Below are 24,891 nucleotides of genomic sequence, written 5' to 3'. Positions count from 1 at the left end.
TCACTAATAAAAAGAGAAACGTAAATCAAATCAACTTTAATGTTTTATCTCACATCCAGCAAATTGGCAAAGATAACAAAATATGGGAATAATCAAAGTTGGAGGGGTTTTGGAAATACAGGCATATTGAGACACTACTGGTAAACCTATGAATTAGTCTAGCCATTCTGGAAAGCTATTTGGAATTATACTAAAACAGTGACCAAACGACCCTTTGACTCAGAGCTCACAGTGCTAGCTGTATAACCTCAAAGATCAAAAGAAAGGCCCTAAATACACCAAAATATTTATAGCAGCGTGTTTTCGTAGTAGCAAAAAAACTAGAAGTCACATAGGTACCCAGTGATTGGAGGATGGTTAAACACATTGTGCTACATGAATGGAATGAAATATTATCATGCCGTAAGAAACAATGGAAATAAAGAGAACCATATGAAAATTTCTATGAACTGATACAAACTGAAGTAAGTAAACCCAGAAAAAGAACATACACAATGCAGACAACAGAAACAGGAAGAACAAAAACAACTAAACTGTATGGTTATGATAACAAAGTTTGGTACTGAGGAAATAAGAAACTGTATCTCCTTTCCTTTTTTGTGGTGGTGGAGGACTACGAGTGTGGAACGCCACGTATGCCACTGGACTTGGTTGATGTGCTGATTCATCTTGCTGAAATACTTTTCCCCCCCTTTTTCTTTTTTTAAAAAATTTTTAATTTAATTTAATTTTTAATTTTTTCCCCCTTTTTCTTTTTAATTCTTTGTTACAATGGATGGTTCTTTGTGTGATGAGGGGACATTTTAAGATGTAGGTAATGGAAAAAACAAACTATATTAATAAAAATCTCTCAGGGTAATTAACTGGGAGCAGTGTGAGTCCAGGTAGGAAGGGAATAAACATTAAGCACCTACTATGTGCCACTGTGCTAACTGTTTTACAAATATTATCTAATTTCATACAACAACCTTGGGAAGTGGGTGATTATTAGCCTTATTTTGCAGTTGAGGAAACTAAGGCAGACAAAGTTTAAATGACTTTGCCAGGGTCACACACCTAGTAAGAATCTGTGGTGCCATGTGAACTCAGATTTTCCTGATTCTACCACATCACTGCCTAGTGAGAAGTGATTGACAAGGTAGAGAGGGAGAAAGGACTCCTTTTGCCATGAATTTCTACAAAAATTGTTTTAATTAATTTATTTTGATTTATCAATAAATAATCACTTCCATAAGCTTTTGAGTTTTAAATTTTTCTCCCCCTCCCTCCCCAACATAATGAGCAATCTCATATAGGCTATACTTATACATTCCTATTAAACATATTTTCACATTAGTGATGTAAGTAAGAATTAGAACCAAAAGGAGGAACCACCAGAAAGAGGAAACAAAACACAACAGAAGAAAAAAAACAGCAAATAGTGCTTCAATCTGCATTCAAACTCCATAGTTCTTTCTTTGGATGTGGATAGCATTTTCCATCATTAGACCTTTGGAGATTTCTTAGATCCTTGCATTGCTGAGAAGGGCTAAGTCTATCAGTATCGGTCATTGTACAACGTGGCTGTTACTGTGTACAACATTCTCATGGTTCTGCTCACTTCACTCAGCATCAGACCACACAAGTCTTTCCAAGTTTTTCTGAAGTCAGCCTGTTCATCATTTCTTATAGCAAAATAGTATTCCATTACATTCATATACCACAACTTGCTCAGCCATTCCGCAATTGATGGGCATCCTCTCAATTTCCAATTCTTTGCCACCACAAAAAGCTGCTATAAATATTTTTGTACGTGTGGGTCCTTTTCCCATTTGTATGATCTCTTTGAGATAGAGCCCTAGAAGTGCTATTTCTGGGTCAAAGGGTATGCACATTTTTATAGCCCTCTGGGCATAGTTCTAAATTGCTCTCCAAAATGACTGGATCATTTCACAACTCCAGCAACAATGCATTAGTGTTCCAATTTTCCCACATCTTCTCCAACATTTATCATTGTCCTGTTTTGTCATGTTGGCCAATCTGATAGGTGTGATGTGGTACCTCAGATTTGTTTTGATTTGCATTTCTCTAATGTATAGTGATTTAGAGCATTTTTTCATATGACTACAGATGTTAGCCATGCATTTTTTTTTTGGCTAGGCAATGGGGTTAAGTGACTTGCCCAAGGTCACACAGCTAGTAAGTGTTATGTGTCTGAGGCCGGATTTGAACTCAGGTCCTCCTGAATCCAGGACTGGTGCTCTATCCACTGTGCCACCTAGCTGCTCCCATGCATTTTTTAAAAAAATATAAATTTATTTATTTTTAGTTTTCAGCATTCACTTCCACAAGTTTTTGAGTTCCAAATTTTCACCCCATCTCCCCCCTCCTTCCACCCCAAGATGGCACGCATTCTGAATATCCCTTCCCCTAGTCTGTCTTGTCATCTATCTCTCTCCCCTTCTCTTATTCCCTTCTCTTATCCCCTTCCCCTTCTATTTTCCTGTAGAGCAAGATAGACTTCTATACCCCATTTCCTGTATTTCTTATTTCCCAGTAGCATGTGAAAACATTTTTTTTAAACATATGTTTTTAAAACTTTAGATTTCAAATTTTCTCTCTTCCTCCCTCCCCACCCACCCTCATTGAAAAAGCAAGCAACTCAATATAGGTTGTACATGTACAGTTATGCAAAACACGTCCATAGTAGACATGTTGTGAAAAAGTAACTCTATTTCCCTTAATCCTATCCTGCCCTCTCATTTATTCTATTCTTTCTTTTGACCCTGTCCCTCTGATTACCCCCTTTCCCAATCTGCTCTCCTCTCTATCATCCCCCTGCTCTCTTGTCCCCTTCTCCCCCGATTTTCCTGTAGGGTAAGACAGATTTCCATACCCAATTGAATGTGTATGTTATTCCATCCTTAAGCCAAGTCCTATGAGAATAAGATTCACTCATTCCCTCTCACCTTCCCCCGTTTCCTCTCCACCGTAAGTGACTTTTCTTTTCTGTTGTTTTTTTTTGTGAGATAATTTACCCCATTCTACCTCTCCCTTTCTTTTTCTCCGAGTATAATCCTCTCTCATCCCTTAATTTTATTCTCCAGATATGACCCCTTAATCTTCAGCTTACCCTGTGCCCTCTATCTATCTATCTACATATACATACATATAATTTTTTTCCTCCAACTACCCTAATACTAACAAAGGTCTCATGAGTTATAAATATCATCTTTCCATGCAGGAATGTAAATAGTTCAATCTTAATAAGTCTCTTATGATTTCTCTTTCCTGTTTACCTCTTCATGTTCCACTTGAGTCCTGTATTTGAAAGTCAAATTTTCTATTCAGCTCTGGTCTTTTCATCAGGAATGCTTGAAAGTCCTCTATTTCACTGAATGACCATTTTTTCCCCTGAAGGATTATACTCAGTTTTGCTGGGTATAGCCATGCATTTTAAAAAGGCATTAACTGAGACAAAAGCAGAAAAATCAGGGAGTTCTCCCTGGCAGGTAGATGCCCAAGCTAAGTTGAAGACACTGGCCTGTGGGCCAAGAGGAAGGTCAATGAACATCTAGGTCCAAAGGCCATGATATACAGTCATGAGACTGGGACTAAGAGGCAGACATAATGGTGTATAGACTATGGTCTGCAGAAAAAGGAAACTCTGGGGAGAGGCCAAGTCAAAATGAGCTCTGCACAGGAAAGTATCTGAATCCAGAGATACCTAGGAACGATCCTCCCATTAGGTAGGGTAACTAAAGCAATGAACAGTTAGGACTAGAGAATAGTAATAGCAGCTGACATAAGGCAATTTAAAATTCACAAATTGAACACTGTCTCATTTGATCTTTATCACAATCCTGCAAAATAGCTTCAACGAGTATTACTATTCCCATTTTAGAGATGAGGAAACTGAGGAGATGATCCTCTAGAGTACTGGCAAAGCTAGGGAATTGTGTATGATACTTCAGGTGCAGTCTGACAAGAGAAGAGTCCAGGGAGACTATTCTCCCCCGTGTTCTGGACACTATGCTTCTAAAGTTAGTCAAAGATCACATTAACTTTTTGGACTGCCATGCTGACTTATACTTAAAGTTTGAGGTTCATGAATAATCCCAGATCTCTTTCAGACAGATTGTGTCAGCTGACCCTTCCTTCACCATCCTTTATTGGTGAAGTTGATTTTTTTCAACTCCCTATTATCTCCTAGAAGAACCCATTATCTACCATGGTTTGTCAGTCAGTCAATAACATTTAACCATCTACAATTTGCTAAGCAATGGGGATACAAAAAGAGGCAAAAGATAGTCTCTGCCCTCAAGGATGTTTCATTCAAAAGATGGAGACAATAAAATTATACAAACAAGCTACATACAGGATTAACATGAAATAATTAAGAAAGGAAAGGGTTTGGGAAAGGCCCCTTGTAGAAGATGATAAAGGAAACCAGGGAAGCCAGGAGGCAGAGATGAGGAAGGAGAGGCATTCCAGGTATGAGGGAAAGGCAGAGGAAATGTCCAAAGCCAAAAGATGAAGTACTGTTCCTGAAATAGCTAGGAAGACAATGTCACTGGATCAAAGAGCACATGGCAGGGAGTAAGGTCTAAGAAGACAGGAAAGGTAAGAGAGGCTAGGTTATGATGGGCTTTGAAGGCCAAATAGCCACCTGGAGGTGATAAGGAATCACAATGCAATTTACTGAAGGGGGGTGGAGTGGGGTGACATGCTCAGACCTGTGCTTTAGAAAAATCACTTTAGTAGCTGAATGGAGGATGGATTGGAGTGGGGAAAGACTTGAGGCAGACAGACCCACCACAGCAGGCTATTGCAGATAATCCAGGCATGAGGTGATGAGGGCCTGCACTAGAGTGGTGGCAGTGTCAGAGGAGAGAAGGGGAATATGCCAGAGATGGTACAAAGGTGAAATCAACAGGTCCTGGCAATAGATTGGACATGTAGGAGGTGAAAGATAGTTATGAGTAGAGGATAATGCTAGCTTAAGGGACTGGGAAGATGGTGTTGCACTCAACAGTAATAGGGAAGATAGGAGGGAGAGAGGGTTCAGGGGAAAGATAATGAGTTCTATTTTGGATATGTGGAGTTTAAGGTGCTACTGGACATCCAGTTTGAGATATCTGATAGGTAGCTGGAGATGCAAGATTGGAAGTCAACAAAGAGGCTGGCGCAGTAGAGATAGATATGAGAATCACCAGCACAGAGACAGTAATTAAATCTATGGGAGCTGATGAGATCACCAAGAAAGTAGTATAGGTAGAGAAGAGGGCCCAAGAGGGAACCCCAAGAGACACTGATGGTCAGAGAACATGGTTTGGAAGAGGATCCAGCAAAGGAGAATGAGAAGGAGCAGTCAGATAGGTAGGAGGAGAATCAGAATGGAGTTAACATCCTGAAAATCTAGACAGATTATCAAGAAGACGATAATTAGCAGTGCCAAAGGCTGCAGGGGGGTCAAGAATGAGGACTGAGAAAAGGCCATTGGATTTGGCAATTAAGAATCATGGTAACTTTAGAGAGAGCAGTTGGGTGGAATGATGAAGTCAGAAGCTAGATTGTAAGGAGTTAAGACGAGAGTGAGAGGAGAAAAGGTGGAGGCACCTATTGTAGATGGTCTTTTCAAGAACTTTTGCCACAAAAGGAAGAAGAGATATAGAAGGATAGTTAGCAGGGATGGAAGGATCAAGTGAGTGTTTTTAGAGGATGAGGGAGACATGGGCATGTCTGTAGGCAGTAGGGAAGAAGCTGTTGAAATAGAGAGATTGAAAATAAGTGATAAAATGGGGATGACAAAAGGGCAATATGTAGGAGACAGAAAGGAATGGAATGGCTTATGGAGGTAGAGGGGTTGGCCTTAGTAAAGAGTGAAGCCACCTCTTCATGTGAGATAGGTGAAGGAGGAGAGAGTGGAAGAAGGCATCTGAGTGATAGGAGATGAGGAAGAGTAGCGAAGAGGGAGCATTCAGTGAATGGCCTCAATTTTTTTCTTTAAAATATGAGGCAGGATTCTCAGCTAAAAGGGTGGGGAGAAGGGGGGTGGGGGTGAGAGGACCATGGAAGGTTTGAGGACAGATGAAAACATTTAGAAGAGCTGCTGTGAACCTGCTTGTCAGATCTGTGTCTTCCAGATTACAGATGGTAGCAAATGAGCATACCAGACAATGTCCCCCCATCATCCCCTGGACACAGCCTGTGCTCAGTTCCAGTCAACCTCCTCTCTGGACCCCCTTGAGGTGGGGACAGCCCTACACCCTTGCCAGCAAGAAGCAGTTTCAGAAGCCAAGACCTTCGTCTCTTACTCCAAAAGAATTTGGGTCCCATTTGTTTGAGGGGAGAATGATGGGGCACTAATGATGGACCCCTAAAAGGCCCTGGACTTTTACACATGGCCCAGATCCCTGGCATTTGCCTGAGGCACCTGGCCCTTCCCAGTTAGCTGCCCTTTCATTGTGGCCCTCATTGTCTTCACCTGGCCCTACCCCAGGCTATAGCCCACCCTTAATCCCATCTAGACCTCTTCTGTTACCTCCAAACCAGGCTATTGGCCACTCCTTGATTATATCCAGATCTTCCCACATCTTGCCCCTATTAAATTGCTCAGATTCTAAATGTCATAAATGCACAGATTGTTAAAACCCTGCCCACTTCTATTGGTAATACAGTAAACCTTGTTTCTGATGGGGGAAAAAAAAAGCTGTTGTGGAGAGTGGGATAGTGAGTTGATAAGGGAGGTATAGTAGGATTGCCTAGCAGCAGTGAGGGTCCAGTTGAGGTTGTGAAATAAATTTGTAGTGGACCCAGTTAGAACTGTTGTATGATTTTCTCCACCTTCATTCAGCAGAATGTGTGTAGGAGCAACAAATGATGGAAGTGATCCAAGGCTGAGGCTTGTCAGGGTACAACTGGCATTCTGATAAAGGGTTAGGGATTCAAGAAAACAATATAGAGTAGAATTGGTTCACAAAAGGGTCAAGATGGGGAAAAGAGGAGCAAGTGGTTAGTGCTGGGGTGATGGTCTGAGAGAACTGAGGGGTGGAGGGATTGAAGGTCACAGTGTGCAGATAAGGGAAGACAGAGGAAAAGGTGAAAAGCCTACAGATTATGGTCGGATAAGGGGATTTCAGAATTCCTAAACACAGAGTTGGTTCATTTATGGCTAATGGCAAGATCAAGGGTATGACCATCTTTGTGTGTGACTGATATGAAGTGGAGGAGTAGGTCACAGGAACTCAGTCAGTTGAAGAACTGAGTGGTTAGGGTGTTTGAGGGAGAGTCACTATGGATTTTGAAGTCTCCTAGTAGGACAGGAGTTGGGGAGGAGAAAAAAAACTGTGAGTCATGTATCAGACTCATAGAGGAAGAAAAGGGAGTGACCTGGGGTTCTACAGACAACTACCAAGATTTTACCTGGGTGGTAGATATGAAAAGCATGGACCTCAAAGGAAGAGGAGTTACTGAGTGACAGAAGCGGGGAGAGAACCTGGAAGTGGCAATAGGAGGCAAGGAGTAATCCAATTCTCAGCCTCAACCATTGGATCAAGGGGAAAGAGTGAAGGGGTGGCCAGGGACACTGTGCTATCAGGGAGGAGCCAGGTTTCAGTAACAGCTAGAAGATGAAAGGAATGAGACATGAAAATATTTAGGATGAAGGGAAGTTTGTTGCCTATGGAACAGGCATTAGAGAAGGCACAGTGGCAGGATGGCATTTGGTTGGACCTTTGGAATGGGAGGGTTGAGAAGGATGGGAATAAGGAAGCGGGTGGTGGATGAGGGGTGGGGGTGGGGTTTGGATGGTGATCTATAGGGGTTCAGAATAACTGAAATTAGTAGGGTATGAGCAGGTATGAGAATGTTCATCATTAAGTGGAAAGTGGCATTCCTCTTTTCAGAAGAGGCTGTAGATGGGGCTGGAGACGAATGGAACACAAGATAAAAGGCAGAGAGAGATGGTCAGATAGGAGGCCCTATTTCACCACTCCTCTTCCCTCTGAAGGCTAGTACAGGAAACTGCTCAGCAAGAGATGGAAGTGTCCAGTCTCCACTGACTTTCCTCTTTGTCTTCCCTCAAGGGACAGGTACAGGAGGAAATGGAAGGCCTACACACCTTTTTTGCATCAATTGGGTGGATAGAGGGACATAGAAATTGTCGTGTACTGGCACAGATGAAGTCACTCTGATAGCCCCAGAAGCCTTCTCTCAGGGGACACAAGCAACAGGAAAGAAAAGGTATGTGCCTAAAGTAAGGTCTCCAAAAGAAGGACCGTCCCCAAAAAAGGCAGCAGAAAGAACTCAGTCATATAACATGTAAATTCCTGGACAGCAAAGGCTGCTTAATTTTTGTCTTTGTCACTCTCTTTACAACCTTCCTCCTCTCTCAGCACAGTGACCCATCACATACATAGGCATTTAATAAATGCCTGTTGGTTGACAAAAAAAAGGTCCTGAAAACATTGCAGTGTGTAGTTGCCACCAGTAGAGGGTGCTTTTGTGTGTCAAACCAGAGAAATGGTTCAATAGCACCCTAACCCTCCACCCCTCAAAAAGTTAAACATTCCATGTTCTCAAAGGAACCAAATAGTGAGGCTTCACGTTCACCTTGGAGACCATCAGTACAACTCCTTCAATTTTCAGGTAAGAAACTAAGACCCAGAAGAGTTTGAGTGGTTAGTCCAAAGTTACTTGCCTTAAGTAGATGATCCCATAGCCAGTCCTTTCCATAGGCTGTCTAGACTAGGATAGTACAGACCAGACAACTAGCACGTGGATGACAGAAAGGAAGCCTGATGACTTGTTCGTGCTTCCAAGTTTAACCTGCCACAATATTACCTAGATATTCAACTTTCTTTTCTCAAATGTCCAGTTCCTTCTTTATTCCTTAATCCTTGACCCAATGCATCTATGCTCTGTCATTAAGCTTTTCTAAATCCTTAGCTTTGTTTTCTACTATGAATCTGCCGGATCTCTTCTCTTGAGTTTCTTTATACCATTAGAATAAAATTTTAGCCAAAGGAAATACCCAAGCCAACTGGAGATTGGGACTTACTCATTTTCTTATCCACCCTGAGCACCTTAACAAACTTCTGCTCCCAATTCCCCTATCTCTGTCATCACCACTTTCCTAGATACCCAGGCTTGAAACCTTGGAGTTCCCTTAGCTTCCTCCTTCTCAATCCCGATCAATCAATCACTCAACACTCACTAAGCCTTCATCTGCTTACATCTGTGTTGTTCAAAAGAACACCTTCCTGATTTGTTGAGCCTCTCCTACCCCCTCATTCCTCTTGCATACATACTGACATTAAATCAATCTTCCTTAAACAATGCCTTTCTTATGTCACTTTTTCTGTTCAAAAAACCATCCATGGCTCCCTAATTCCTTCCTAGCACATCAAGTCTAATCTAAACCCTATTTCCTGGCCTCCCCATCACATTTTGGCCCCTCTCTGCCTATTCAACCTTCCCAATTATGACTGTCATGCTTATTATCCACAGTCCCACCTACTTCATGAAAGTTTCCTTGCCTACTCTTGACTTCAGTAGTCTTCCTTTTCCTCTGAATTCCAATGACTATTTATGGTTTTTACATTCAGCTTAGAATTTCATTACATGCCACCATGTATTCTATGCTATTGTTTCACGTGTTGTTTTTGTCTCTGAGACTACTAGAATGAAAATTCCTTGAGGGCAGAGCCCAACTCTCATACTTTTTCTGCATACACATAAAAACTTGTGGTCGCTTAGCTTTGACATTCCCATGTTAGACCCAAGTTGAGTGTCAACTACAACATATCAACTCACCTGTGTTAAGAGGAGTAGTAAGTGCCATGATTCCATAGTAGGAGAATGCACCTGTCTCAAACTTCATATTCTCCTTCCCAGCTTCCACTTCCACCTTTCCCTGAAAGGACATGGATATGAGGGCTACAAATAAAGAAAAGAGGAAAACAAGACCAGAAAAAGAGGAAAGGTAGAAAGAAGGTGGGGTAATTTGGTTCCATCTAGCTAAGATGAAGAAAACTATTTTTAGAACTTTAAAGGGACAAGGATTGGGAATGGGTAGCTCTCTCTTAAGGATAAGAGACAGTGGGACAAAGAGGGACCTCTCTAGTATTGTGCCTTGAAGTCTTCTGTGATCAGGACAACAAAGCTCAAAAGGTGGAAGGGCAGAGTTCTGAGTTCCCTATGTGCACAAGACATCATCATGATAGGAGATCAGTATGCAGCTTGAGGCTGGGAAGTAAGAGAAGTAGGGTAAAAGGAGATCAGGTCCGGTGGTAAAGTCCAGAGAGAAGGCAGGAAGGAATGGGACCAGGTATCATGAAGCTGGGAAGCTAGGAAATGAAAGGGGGAGCTTACCTGTAATATGAGGATGAAGTAGTCAGCAGATTTGTTTTGAACATATAGGTAATGCCGGGCACTAAGTTTATGGCGTTCATCAAACTTCAGCTCTTGAATGACATCTGGGTACTTCAGCAGACGAAGGAGGATCTTCTCAGACATCATTGAGGAACTGAATAGGGGCAACTCTATGGAGGAAAGGAGATAATGCTGCCATAGGAGTGTCCCTGCCCCTGGCAGTTGCTTATAGAAACTTTCAGAATGAGGCATCTAGTTAACAGTTTCTCTGTGTCTGCATTTGGAAAGAAGGGCACTTAAAGTTCCTATACTGGAACTGGTCTCACTATTGGTTTAGATCCCTATCAGAGAAGGCTCCAGATCCCTAATGTACCTGTCTCCCATCACTAATAAGGGGAAATGTCATATATTCCTGACCTCAAGGGATTCTGACAGGAGAACTACTGTAGAAGCAAGGATGAGGGAATCAGTTTGGAGGCAGAGGGAATGGAATTGGGAAGAGGGAGGAGCAGGAGCAGGAGAGAAGAAAGGTATGCCACGGGCCCTCAAGATCTCCCTGAGATAAGGGTAAGAACCCAGGAATGTCTATTTTGGCATCTCTTTTCTCAGGGAACTATAAGATGGAGGAAGTGATAAGGGAAGCAAAACGAAGAGCAACCCTTCCAAAATTTAAATGAGGACCGTGGACTAGTCACAGGTGGCAAAAATATTGCATATATGACTCTGTTACATGAGCGTGAGAACATGTATCTCGAATGCACAGGCACTAGGGTTATAAATGCCTCCTCTTCCCTTTGACATGTCCTTGTATAGGGCTACCCAAAGCGATGTGTCACCAAAGGACCTACACAGACCATCCCCTGCCTGATGCCAACTTTATCTCCTCCCCAGTGACCTGGCACAAGCACCATTTTCATTATGGTCCCTTATGATCTTTAGCCTCTAACTCTAGATTTTTGCTGGGAGTGTGGAATAGACAGTCGTTTACAATGCAAACAATCTGCAATCCCAGGGGAAAATCAAGCTTTATCCTCTCCAGGGGCAGATATATTGTCCTTAACCCTTCACACACTCTTTATCCCATTGCATTACTCCATAGAGGCAAGAGGCTAAATGTCTCGGTTTTTTAAAATCACCATCTCTGATCTCCTAGAAAATTATACATTCTATTTCACAAATGAGTACCCCACCCACCCTACCCCACCATTCCTTCCTCATGGGTTTACCAGTGGCCAGGAATCGGTGAGCAGCCAGAAGCAGCTGGGGTGAGACTTTCACTCTCATCTCATTGTCAGGATCCTTGAAAGCTGAGAAATCTCGCTTGTTCCTTTGATTGCCTACTCGTTTTCGGCTCCGGTTGTCAACTGCAAGAGAAAGGGTTCGGGTTCAGGTTGACCTCATGGTCTTGTCACTTTGAATTGCCCCACATAGGAAAGAATTTTGTTTCTCCCATATTCTGACCCTTTCAACCCAAGCATAAAGAACTCTAGGTCAATTCATAGTCCTAAGGCTGTGGGTGACATGTGAAAAACAGGAGGAAACACATAATAATGCCTTCAGCTAGTTGAACATCAGGCTGTTGGCAGGGCCTCCAAGCCTTCTTGGAAGGATGGTGCCCTTGTTGCCATGCTCTTAGTCAGGACTAATAGACTCTAAAAAAAGCGGAAGGGTGGGGGAGAATAACTTTTGATGATCTACTATGAGGCAGTGAAAAGGGAAACAGTGAGCCTTACTGTACATATCAGACTCATCCAGGATCTCCGATTTGATGATCTCCTCAATGACATCCTCCAGAGTCACCAATCCCAAGACTTCATAAAAAGGGTCACCCTCACCCTCGTTGTTCACCTTCTGCACAATGGCCAAATGTGACTTTCCTAGGGAACAAGACAGTGAATCAGAGGAGAACGAAATAACAGGGACCAAGGGCTAAACCTACCAGTTGGGCCACAAATTTCCCCTCCAAAAGTACTCTCTCCTTTGCAGGAGCATTTATTTGTATAGAAGAACATGTAGGCTTAGCCTGAACACATATAGTCACCTGGAAGAAAAGTTTTTGTCCTGATGAATCAATCAATTAAATAATCAACAAGCAGTTATTTGGTGCCTACTTACACACCACCAGACACGATGCTAAGCACTAGGAATACAAATACAAAAGTGAGACAGTTTGTACCCTCCAGGAGCTGACATTCCACTAGGGAAATACATTTTACAGGAGGTGGGTCTACAAAGGGTCAGGGGCTTTGGGGGTATGAATGAGATTCAGACTTACACATGATTTGTTCTCCTAAATCACATAGAGTATACTGAGAGCTACTGACAAAAGGTAGGTGCTACGTCAAAGACCTTATTTATGCTTAGACATGCCCTGTGTACCTGTATGTGTACACAACGTGCAGACATTCACTCATTCATTCAACAGGAATTTATTAAGCCCCGACTAACTAACTATATGCCTGGCACTGTGCTGGGTGCTGGGGATACAAGAGTCACCTCTAGGAGTTTTCATTCTATGGGACAATATGCCCACAAACAGGGTATAAAGGTGACACACAGATCCAAATATCCCTGTCTTCGTTTTTCCACAAAAATATAATTTTCCCATGGCACATACACAGCTGCATATCTATGGCTCATGAGATAGCCCAAGGCACATTTTCTTAGTTCCCAAAGCTATTAACAAATTAGCCCAGGCTGTGATTAGACCATTCAAGAGCTGCAATTAGGGAGGGGGCTGTCCACTTTACACAAAAAAGAGGAGGGTATGAACTAGAAAAGCCCACAAATGACCAGAGCTGTGGGAAGCTGCTGAGTTTCCCAGCTTGGGCTTCTGAGAACAGGCAGAGGCTTGTCTTTGGAGGATTTCTCACTCCTTAGACCTTCATCCACAGGGCAGTGAAAGTTCATTTCTCTAACTGTCCCAAAACACCGGAGAGGGAAAACAGATGATAAGGATTGGCTTAATCCATAAATGGGGCCATGTAAACCCCACACATGTACAGACATGCAGAAACATCACAAAGACAGAAGGACTTGTGAAGAGCATGTCAATGCCATGCTGTTGCCTACCTCTTGCTAAGTGTATCTGGCAGAATACTATGTTCATAAATCTTAAGACAGCAACAACAAACTGAGCGCCCACTCTAATTACCAGCAAATACTCAATTCAAATGGATCTGTGATTCACTGATGTGTGTGCCAGTCACAACCCATCCATATCAGCCCATCTGGTGAGAATGTCTGTGTCTTAAGTTTGCCACGGGGGTCCAGCTAAAAAGCTGGAGGCCTTCTTTAATTGTCCTGACATTGGGATGATCGCAGTGTCAAGTCTATGGTGAAGACAATTTGATGAGAGCAGTCTAATTATGCTCATTATGGATTTTCCTAAGTTTCCCAGGTTAACAAAGCCCAATCAGCCCTCCCCTCATGTTAGAACAAACTTGTCCAACACAACACTCACCATCATTTCCCTAGGCTGTCCTCCCCTCTACCCAGCTCTCCTCTGTCTGGAGCACTATTCTTCCAGTCTCCAAAGTTCAAAACCTCAGCATTATATTCGGCCGTTCATGCTCATTCACTTCACAAACAATTTCTGTTTCTACTTGTATAACATCTCACGTCAGGTCCCTTCTCTACACTTACACAGGCATCATTTTTAGTTCAGGTCTACATCGTCTCTCACCTGCATCACTGAAAAGGTTTCCCAGTTTGGTCTCCCTGCTTCCAGTCAATTCCTTCTCCAAGCCATCCTCCACAGGGGAGCCCAAATCACTGTCTACCCCATATATGACCATGTTCTCTTTGGCTTGTAAAGTCCTCGACAATTTGTTCTGTTTTGTTTCATCACACTATTACTCTACATCTCATACACTAGAGTCTAAGCAGGATGAACTCCTTCCTGATACACAGCTGTCCATCACCCAACTCTGTACATTTGCCCCAGCCATGCTCCACACCCACTAGCTCCTTCCCTTTGCCTCAAGATGCAACACAAACACCACCTTCTAATCTCCCCAACTGCTTTCCTCCCTCAATAACTACCCTGCATTTCTTTCTTATTTATTCTGAATATACTCACACGTTTAACACTTGATGAATGACTGATACATGCTGTCTTCTACGATAGAACGTAAGCTCCCTGACAACAGAGATTGTCACATTTGTTTTGTCTTTGTATTCCCCATGCCTTGCAGGTGGCAGCTGCTGAATAAATGCCTGCTAGAATGCTGCAAAGAATGGGAAGCTACGAGAGTGCCTATCTGGGGACGAAGAGCTGAACAAATTATGATATTTGAATGTAACAGAATACTATTGTGCCATAAAGAACAATGATGAGGGTGGTTTTGGAGAAACCTGGGAAGGCTTGTTGTGAAGTGAGCAGAACCAAGAAATTAATTTATATAATAACAACCAAGTCGAATGAACTCTGATCAAATAAATAACCAACGATGATTCTGGAAGACTGTTGGTGAAGCAGTCTCCTGAAAGAAAGGTGACAGATTCAGGGTACAGAATGAAACATATAGTTTTTTGACTAAGGCAAGGTGGCATTTTGTTTTGCTTGACTAGGCATATTTGTTCCAAGGAGTTTTCTTTTAATGGTGAGGGTGGGATAGGGAGAGAAAATAGATATTAACTGAAAAAAACTAAAATTTAATTTAAAAAAAGATGGGGTAGGGGGTGGGTGTCTCAATTGTTGTCTCTGTCAATCTGCTATTAACACTAACTCCTGCTAATAAGGGAAAGACCCCCAAGCAGAAAGAGACAAATATCAAGGAGAACTCTAAGAAAGGCAAGAGTGGCCTGGTGGCCAGAGAAACTCAGGGCCTGAGAAGCTAGGTAGGATAGAGAACAGAGGAGAACAGATAATTCTCTTAAAGTCAGCTAAATTGAACCAATCAACTGAAATAGAAGAGCATGGGCAGGTGGGGGTAGGGAGTGGGGGCAGCTGTAGTGTGCGAGGAGTTCCTCATCCCAATGGATGGCTCTATCTGTGTATACCTGTAGAGCTCAGTTTTATTTTCTTCTATCATATGTATTTTACAACTGGGAGGGACCTCAGAGGCCATCTAGTAATTTTACACATGAACAAATTGGGGCCCAGAGAAATGAAATGATTTGCCCAAGGTCCTATATGGTAGTTATATGATTAAGACCCAAATTTCTAGACTCTCAGTCTGCTGTTCTTTCTTCTATACAACTCTACATCTTTCCTTTTATTTTTGGTTTTGACTTTGTGGACAGTTTCCCCCTTCCCAAACTTGCTCTTCTCCCTCAGGAAGGGGGCTTCCTACTTAGGAATGTCCCTTTAGGGGAGTGATCCTTCTTATCATGGAGAGACTTGATCCCAGGGCCTCAAAAATCTGAGAATACTTCATCCCACCCACAAAACCCTCAATCCCCACAAACCCACCCCACAGGCTCTTGGGGAGACACACATCAGGACAAACAAACAATTTAAAAGTTGAGTTGGGTCTCTCTGGCTAAAGCTATGATTTCAGCTTTAATGACAGTAATTATACCTTATGCAGCTGAAATGAGCTAATTCCTTTTGTGGTATCATTTTGCTGTCCTCAGCCATACTGCCTTCTCTTCGGTCCATGTGGTATACTGGATGGAGTGCTGGACTGAAGTCAGAAAGACTTGGGTTCAAATCGTCCCTCTGACACTTATTGGCTATGCGACCGAGTGCCTTCATCTTTGTGAGCCTCAGTTTCCTCGACTGTTACTTCAGGTGGTGGGCCTAGAAGGCCACCGAGGTACCTTCCAGCTCTAAATCTATGTCCCTGTATATCCTCTGGGGGACTCTTCAATTTGGTTGGATTCACTCTTGTACACTGACACCCCTTTTCACAAGAAAGCCAAGTCGCACATCTAAGCTCCATAACACCAGGTATGGGTAATGTATCAATGTGCTAAGGCCAAAGGGGAGCGCACCTTAGGCACAACACACGTCAGGTCACAGAACTCCCTTGGGCCTGCTTTACACCATCAGATCTCATTACACTCAGTATCAGAGAACATTAGAGCTGAAGGGAAATAAGCCATGTCATTCAACCTCCTCGTGTTAATAACAACATCGGTAATACCTGATATCAGCATGCCACTCTTGCAATGAGCCTTATATACACTGTTTCATGTAAGCCTCACAATTGTGATGTGGGTACTACAGGTATTATCAGCCCCGTTTTGCAGGTGAGGAAGCTATGTGATACAGTAGATAAAGCCCTGGCCCTGGAGTCAGGAAGACTTGAGTTCAAACTGGCCTCAGATACTTACTAGCTGTGTGACCCTGGGCAAGTCACTTAACCCAGTCTGCCTCAGTTCCTCATCTGTAAAATGAGCTGGAGAAAGAAACGGCAAACCATTCCAGGATCTTTACCAAAAAAAAAAAGCCACCAAATGGAGTGATGGGAGAGTCAGACACAAATGAAACAACTCAACAACAGCAGCAAACTGAAGCTCAGGGAGGTAAGGTCATCTTCCCAGTCACATGGCAGACAAGCATGAGAGGCTGCATTTGAACACAAGTCTTCCTGAATTCTAATTCACCATACCACTGCTTATACCACGTTGCCTCAAAGGCCAAAGTCTTCAGTAGGAGCAGACAGCACCCAGGTGATCTGGACCTGCCTGTCTAGTCCTTTCTGCACCTCTGCATTCTTGTGATAATATCCCTGTGGGGGGAGAAAAGTGATGAACAAAATATGCTAAGTCGGGCTATAAGAATTTAGGATTTGTACTAATTCTGACACTGGCAAATGTTACTCAAATATAGCATTACTCAGGACTTTGATGTTTATGATATGTTAACATGAAACACAATTGTTAAATTCTAATAAGAATGGTAATTTATGAGCTTAGCCCATTGTAATTAGCAGTCTTTTGTATCTGTTCATTATAGTACTGGAAAAAGAATAATTGCATTTCTCTAAAAAATTTCCTATTTTAGATTTCCTACAACTTGGAGAGAACTCTTCTGCCATCTTCTTTTCAACCTAAAGTAAGCTTTCACTGAACAACTTTTAAGAGTAGATCGGTAACCAGTAATGGGACGAGGGAAGAATAATGAAGCAAGACCCTGAGTATTAAATTCTAAATTCTCAATTCTACAAATATTGGTGAAACATTTAATCTGTGATAGGCAATCCCACAGAGAGGGGAGAATACCCCTCCCCCACAAGGTCCCTGGGCAAAGTATTTATTCACAGGATCACAGGCTTAAGAGCTAGAAGCTAGAAGTCATTTATCTAACCTAGGCTCGGTGAGGGGACTAGCCCCAGGTCACACAACACAGGTTAGAAGGGGCAGAGGCAAGACTGAAAGCCCAGTTCTTCACCCAGCAGCCCTGTAGCCTTTAGCCCTCCCAATTCAAATACCTTTGAAGAAGTGAAAGGATGACTTCAGAAACCAAAAGGGGAAGAGGAAGAAACCAAAGACTTCATGATTATCCTGCAGTTTTTTCACCTAGCTTTCCGACTACTAGCTAGAAAGGAGCTCAGAAGCCAGGTAGTCCAATCCCCTCATTTTGCAGCTGAGCAAACAGAGATCCAGGGAGGTGGAATAACTTTTCCCAGGTCACCCAAGGGTGTTAAGCATCAGAGGCTTGACCTCTGCCAGGTCGGTCCTCTGTCCAAGCCCAGTCTGCTGCTCTTCTCCGGGCCCTCCTCACCCCCAACCAGTGCCCATTTCTTGCAGTGACCCAGTCTGCTAGCCTTTCTTTTCTTGATAGAATGAAGGGAATGTAAAGGGTAAGAACTGGGGACAAAACAGTAGGTTAACCTGAACTGGCCTGATGATAATTTGAGATATCCCAGCCTCCCTTTAAGCCCATAAAATAAGATTCTGCAACCTCTACCCCCAGACACCTTGGGAGTAGAGAGTGGAAAACCATTCCTAATGGCCCCTATTTCCTGGCTAGCTAGAGTTCCAGCCCATTTTCCCATAAAATTCTTTACAAATAGTCAAAAGGTAGAGAAGAAATTATCAGATACTGGGTTTCAAAGTCCACAACATCTCTGGGAGGGCCCTAACCACTTCCCTCCATCTCTCCTGGGTATGGAAGGAGGTGAGGTGTCTCAATGCTTACCATGCTCCAATTTCCCTGACACATTCCTGCCTGGCCCTGGAGACCAGTATGGAAAAGAATTCACAAATTTCAATGGTACAAATATCACCAGACTAGACCTTTCTTCACCATTCCTTTGTTCATTTTCTGACTTTGCCCCTACCTAGCTAGATCATCAGGGTAAATCTTCTTCAGATTATCCCAGTTAAGGGGGTTAGGGGAAAGGGGAAATGATTCCTCTGGCATGTTTCATTAGTGTATGCAACTCAGGAAACTGTATTTTCTAAATTAATTAAAGTTGATCATTTGCTGAATGATAGATTATTGGTCAAACTAAAGAAACTACAACTGATTTTTAAAATTAACTAAACTTTAAAAATATAAACTTTTAAATGACACACAAAATGCCCACTTTTTGAAGACATGTTGTGCTTGAGTATACCTGGCACATCCTGTGCCCTCATCAATGATTCCAAACCAATCCCTAGAGCAGTTGGACCAGGTCTAGTGCTTTAATTCCAAATCACATAAGAAATGATGAACTAAAGGTTATTAGTCCCTATGGTATGAAGACATGGCAACAACTGTGGAGTACAAGCTCAAGCAGAGAGAGTGCTCATTCTACTTTCCCAGGACTTTCCTCTCCTTCTCCCTACCTTCTCTCCAGCCCATAGGGAGGATTAAACTGGATAACTCCCTGGCTATTAATAGGTGCTGACCTCAACCAGCAGGAGGACATGGAAGCAAGGGAGGGCGAGGCCCGGAGGCCCATCTCAGTAAGAAGCCTGAGGGCGGGATCTCCACCAGGAGACAGAAACAGCCTAGAGGGTGGAGGGGGCCCAAGGACAACCTTTGCTCTCCTTTTCATTGCTCAGTTTCTCTACTTTCTGGCCACTCCCCGGCTCTCAGGGGCAGCTCCTCAGGTTGGTTTTGATGCGAAAGGCTGCAAACAAAGCCCAATCCATATTCTCCCCAGCTTTCTGGAAAGGGCTCTGTTGCTAAGGGAAAGAAGCAACCGTCAAGAACCAAGGGCAGTATCCCCATAGGAAAAGAGAACCGGTGATTAGAGGGTTTAGTAAAGGTTTGTTGACCGAGATATAAACCCAAAGTCACTCCTCTTTCCCAGGTCCGGCCCCCCACCCCAGGCTAAAGCTCAGGAAAACCCCTTTGGGGCTGGCCTCACCCACAACCTAACATCTCCTGGATATGCAGGATTCCCAACACAAGACAAACACAAAGGCTGATCCAGAGAGTGACTACAGCAGGCTCCAAGGGCAGCCCAATAGGGGGCCCTGAGAGCTATAATCAAAGGCTAGGGAGGGGCGAGGGGCTGCACTATGACCAGCAAGAGAACCAAAGAGTTACCAGCCCCTCCAGAAGAGTGCCAGGCAGCGAGGAAACCTGGGGGCAGACTTCTCCCACCCTCAACCAGGGATCTGGAGAAAACATCAAGAAAAAGCACATTGTTTCAGGACAGAAAGCCTCTTTTAACAGGAGATTGCCCCTCTCAGCTCTTCAAGAGTCAAGGAGGGTTGCAGAATGAAGTAAGTCACTGCCCAGAGCAAAGATGGGGTGTCTATCTTATTTTTATTTGTCTATTAAAGACCTGGGCTAGCTTGGCCGGCTAGGTGGTGCAGTGAATAAAATGCCAGTGAAGAAGACTCATCTTTGCAAGTTAAATACTTAATAGCTGTGTAACCCTGGGCAAGTCACTTAACCCTGTTGGCCTCAGTTTCCTTAACTGTAAAATGAGCTGGAGAAGGAAATGGCAAACCACTCAATTTGGAACTCAATTTTTTTTGGTAAATGAATATAAAAATAGTCTTTACATGTAATTGGGAAAAAAATATTAATTTTAAACAATTCTTTTCCATAAAACAATTTGTATTTTAAAATACATACTTGGTTCTATGTTATAGCTAGTTAAGGGAAAGAAAGACAAGAAATTCCAAAGGAAAGAGAGAGACATAGAGAGGAATAAGAAGGGAAAGACAAACATACTAAGATACAGGCTCACCAAGAGAAAATGAGAGAGAAACAAATAGAGAGCAATACTCGAGACAACACAGAAATAGAAACACACACAGACATAGAGATACACATAGAAAAACTGAGAAGAATCTTAAGTCTTATGGACTAATTGGACTTCCAGCCTCCAGTTTCTCCCTCTCAATCAATAAAGCATTTATTTAAGCAACTACTATGTGCCAGGCACTAGACTAGGTAGGCTTTCCAATCCATCCAAAATCATTTTCCTAAGACACAGATCAGACCAGTTCACTCACAGCTGGGTTCCCTCATTGCCTCTAGGTCACAAGAGAAATGTCTCAGCTTGACCCTCAGCTAAGAGCTGGCTATGACCCTTCTTCTCCAGCTTCTGCCTTCACACAACAGGCTGGACGCTCATTGGTACCCTGAACTCAATGCTGCATTTATCACCTCTGAGCACTGTGCAGAAGCTGTACCCCCATGCTTGGAATACACACCCATCTCCAACTTTTGGATCAGGCTGGCTCCTTGTGAAACTTTTCCTGATCTTCTCAGTTGGTTCTCTTTTCCTCTTCAGATTTTCCCCCCTACAATACTTGGATTTTCTCCTTTCTCCATTCTGTCCCTAATTTTTATGTACCTCTCCTTCTAGAAAGCTCTCTGATGGTAAATACCATTTTATTTTTGTCTTTGCATCTCTAGTACAGTGCCAGCTCACAGTCAATGCTCAGAAAATATTTGTTAAGTTGGGTTGAATTTCACAAGGTAATATCTCCTTTCTTGTGGTCTTTCATTTTAGCCAGTATGCATAATGGATAGAGCACTGGACCTGGATGCTTACTGGCTGGGTGACCTTGGGCAAGTCACCAGAGCTCTCAAAACCTCTGATTCCTCTTAAGATAATACGTTTTGTACCACCCTCCTTCCTACTCTAGGCAGTAGCCACAAAAAGCTGGATAAACCTTACAATGCTATACAAATGTAAATTACTATTATTATTACCACCCCAAAAGCTCTTCAGCATGTCAGTAACTAGCTACAGGCACAAAAAGAGGTGCTATTTAATATCAAGGTCCAAAGGAAATCAAGCCAAGAGGAAAATCTAGACGTGATCAGGTGCACATGCCATGTCTATCAATCCAACAGTAATCTCGGATAAGGACTCTGAAGGACAAATGGGACCACATTTCCTAAACCAACAATTAGCCTGCATGGTCTGACAATGGATACTCCTCCTACAGAGCCTTTTTCAAAGTAAATTTTCTTTTCTTTCTTTTTTTTTTTTTGCTTTTAGGCAATTGGGGTTAAGTGACTTGCCCAGGGTCACACAGCTAGTAAGTGTCAAGTGTTTGGTCTGAGGCCGGATTTGAACTCAGGTCCTCCTGACTTCAGGGCCGGTGCTCTATCCACTGGGCCACCTAGCTGCCCCCTAAATTTGCTTTTCTTGAAAGGATGTATAGTGACTATAAGTATGAGAGACGTTAGCAGAGAAAACTGCTTTGGACAGCAAAAGACAGCAAAAATCCCTGGGAAAGGATGAAATTATTTGGGTACATCCTAAACATTTTCTATTAATGCAAATCTTAAGTAATACGAGGACATAGGGTTTGGACTCTCTGGGGAGAACACAGGGATGGGAGCATGGGCTGATTCTAAATGTTAGTCCTTCAAAGGAAACTCACACAGATGCTGGGATTGGGGGTAGGGGTGCTCCTCCCAGAAACATCCCAAGCCCAAGAGACAGTCCCTCAGAAAAGCACTCTGATTCTAGGGGAAAGTGGTTAGGTGACAGACAAGGTTTATAATGTGTTCAGTGGGGAACTATTTTAATTGAAATCTAGCCAGAGCCTGGGGCTCTCCAGAAGCCTGTCTGACCTTCTTTCATTTTTTTCTTGTAACCCATAAATAAACCCTTAGGGGAAAGGAAAACCAGACTAACTCCTCTGGAGGAAACCCTTAGGATCCAGAGTTCTTTTGCACTCTGTTTCAAACCATTCCCTGCACTGATGCAAGACCGAGCCACACCCCTTTCCCTCCAGCTCTCTTCCCTCTTCTTATCCCCACCCTCCCAAGAAAACAAGGAGCCTGCCATTCTGGGACCAAGTAGGGAAGAAAGTGTGTTCACATGGCTGGGGGGGGGGAGCAGCACACCACCAACCCTAGCTGCTGCTTTAAGCTACTACTTCGAGACAGGCCTCTGTTTCTGCCTGTCCTCCAATGGGGCGTCTGGCCCAACTCCCAGCCAGCCACCTACCAGGAAAGTAGGAAAAGAAAAATCAGGGGAGAGCTCCCAAGACAGTAGTGCCTGAAGAATTTATACCTACAACCCCAAATCTCTGCTGGTTTCTGGCAAGAATGTAATCTCCTAAACTTCTAAAGCATACACACTACCATAAGGAAAGTAGACACTCAGACATTTGCTGGTGATCAATAGATAAGGACAACTCTTCAGGCTAATTTATAATCATTTGAAGCTCAGGTTTCTAACACTTGAATTTTAATCTAATTCTGGTTAGCTTCCTCAGCTGCAAAATGAATATTGCTACAAGCAACCTCTTCCTGGTTCCTTTCGCAATTCAGGAGGTGAGCAAAATGAGAAAGTAGAGATTGGTTGGTAAAGTGGCTGCCAGCCTGAGAGAAGGTGCTATTTATGTCCTAAGTAAAATGAACTTTTGTGATTTTATGCAGAAGGAGAAACTGAATGAGGATTCATGTAGGGAAAGTGAGGAAAAACCTGTGGACAGCCAGTATGCACCACAGGTATCTAAGCACTGTGCAAAGATCTCCAGAAAGGTCCCCAGCAGTTTGGGTGGACTCCTTGCAGTGGATTTATGAGGAGACAGAAGAACAACACAAAGCCAGCAAGCCTGGATGGGTTGCAAGCTGCACTACTGGAGGAAGTACTCACAGAGGATCAGAGTATAATCAATTTAGACCTGGAAGGGACTTCAAAGCCCATTTAGTCCAACCCTCCCTTGTTTTACAGATATAAGGAAACCAGAGGAATGAGGCAGCTTTTATGGGTCACACAAATAATATAAATGCAAAGGCTAGGATTCGAACCCAGGTCCTCTGACTCAAAATTCAGCACTTTCTCCTACACCAAAGAAAAAGATCAATGAGATCCATCAAATATCGAAGTATACAGAGGGAAAAAGTGAACAAGATGCTATTGTCTTGCTATGTCCTTTCTATTACCTTAGAATAGCGTTTCCCTCAAAAGGAGAAAGGGAATTGCTACCTCCAAAGTGAGGTAAGCAGGTCTCTTGGCTCCAAGAGAACACAGCCATTGGCCTAGATATCACTTATTCATCATCAACTCTTCACTGAGTTTGTAATACTATACTCAACTGTGAATATAGCCAGCACTACCATTTTTTTTTGTGACTACCCTAATAAACTTCAGTCACCATTTTTCACTTGGGCGTGGGCTCTTCTATCTTAATCTTTTAGCATTTTTAGTCTTTTCTCACAATTTAAGAGTTGGAAACATTCTTGCAAGTCATTGATCCAATTTCCCACTACCTGCAAAAATCCATAACAGATGCCCCAGCCAGTCGCACACCAAGGATCTTTTGTTTCTGGCTTCAACGTGAACTCCTAAGGTGCACAGACTAACAGTAAAAAACCACAAGGAGCTCACTAACTCTTCAAGCAGCCCGGGTCATCAATGGACAAATAACTCTAACTGTTAGAAAGAAAGCTTTTCCTTTTCAATAGGCCTTCACTGTAACATCCAACCACTGGTTCTAGTTTTGCCAGCTGAAGCAATACAGAACAGGTCTACTTCAATGTAACAGCTCTGAGAGTGTTTTCTTCTGTGTAGAATAAGCAGGTTGGGAAGATGAACTCCAAGGTTCCTTCCTCTGACATTCTTGCTTGGTGTAAAATATTTCAAGGTTGCTATCATTCATTCTTCATGACACAAATATGTATTAAGTGGATAAAATTTAACAAATATATTAAGTGTCTATTACATGCAAGGAACCGGACTAGGTGTTGTATCAGGATACAGGTGAGAGACTCTGCCTTTAAGGAACTTATATTCTTCCGGGGGATGAAGAAATGTCCATAGACAAATATTGCACGGAATAAAATGTGGAGGAAAAGGGAAAGGGGACATCTAGACAAACTACCCTACAAAGGTAAATGGAAAACCTTGAGTTGGGAGTTCTCTGGAAAGGTTCAAATGGGAATTCTTAGAGTCTCTCTGCAAGTGACTGTACTATTTACAACCTGAATGGCCTTGGACTTCTCTATAGAATGGGAAGGGGGCAGGGCTAGACTATATGAACCCTAACAACCCTTCTAGATCTCCTATGAACTTACTATGACCAATGCATGGTGCCCTGAGAGCTGGCAAGTTAAATGGCATTGTGGTCCCAGTACTCAATGGCATTCTCTTTTCCATACTAAATATTCTCAATTCCTTCAGGTGTTTTTGTTGTTGTTGTTGTTTTCTCCAAGAACATGGTGTC

At 42.8% G+C, this 24,891-nt stretch overlaps 1 protein-coding gene and 1 long non-coding RNA gene across 6 annotated transcripts in view; one reads left to right on the top strand and one right to left on the bottom strand.

Annotated features, from left to right (window-relative positions):
* The window catches only part of LOC110206549 (uncharacterized), a 43,753-nt gene extending 26,534 nt beyond the window's left edge, over positions 1-17,219 (top strand). Inside the window, exons 2-3 of the long non-coding RNA XR_013484671.1 lie at positions 8,067-8,223; positions 14,550-17,219. This is a non-coding gene — a long non-coding RNA (uncharacterized LOC110206549). The remainder of the gene's footprint in view (positions 1-8,066; positions 8,224-14,549) is intronic.
* CNNM4 (cyclin and CBS domain divalent metal cation transport mediator 4) overlaps positions 1-24,891 on the bottom strand; it is a 64,011-nt gene that overhangs the window by 23,679 nt on the left and 15,441 nt on the right. For all 5 annotated transcript variants that reach the window (XM_020984018.2, XM_020984019.2, XM_020984017.2 and 2 more), the window contains exons 2-5: positions 12,087-12,230; positions 11,580-11,717; positions 10,354-10,523; positions 9,796-9,895 (exon numbers count right to left, since the gene is read on the bottom strand). In XM_020984018.2, the coding sequence (XP_020839677.1) occupies positions 9,796-9,895; positions 10,354-10,523; positions 11,580-11,717; positions 12,087-12,230 (552 nt within the window). The remainder of the gene's footprint in view (positions 1-9,795; positions 9,896-10,353; positions 10,524-11,579; positions 11,718-12,086; positions 12,231-24,891) is intronic.

Source organism: Phascolarctos cinereus, unplaced genomic scaffold, assembly GCF_003287225.1.
Source record: "Phascolarctos cinereus isolate Bilbo 61053 unplaced genomic scaffold, phaCin_HiC Scaffold_2;HRSCAF=192, whole genome shotgun sequence".
In the NCBI taxonomy this organism is placed as follows: Eukaryota; Metazoa; Chordata; class Mammalia; order Diprotodontia; family Phascolarctidae; genus Phascolarctos; species Phascolarctos cinereus.
This window is presented reverse-complemented; position numbering and strand designations above follow the sequence as displayed.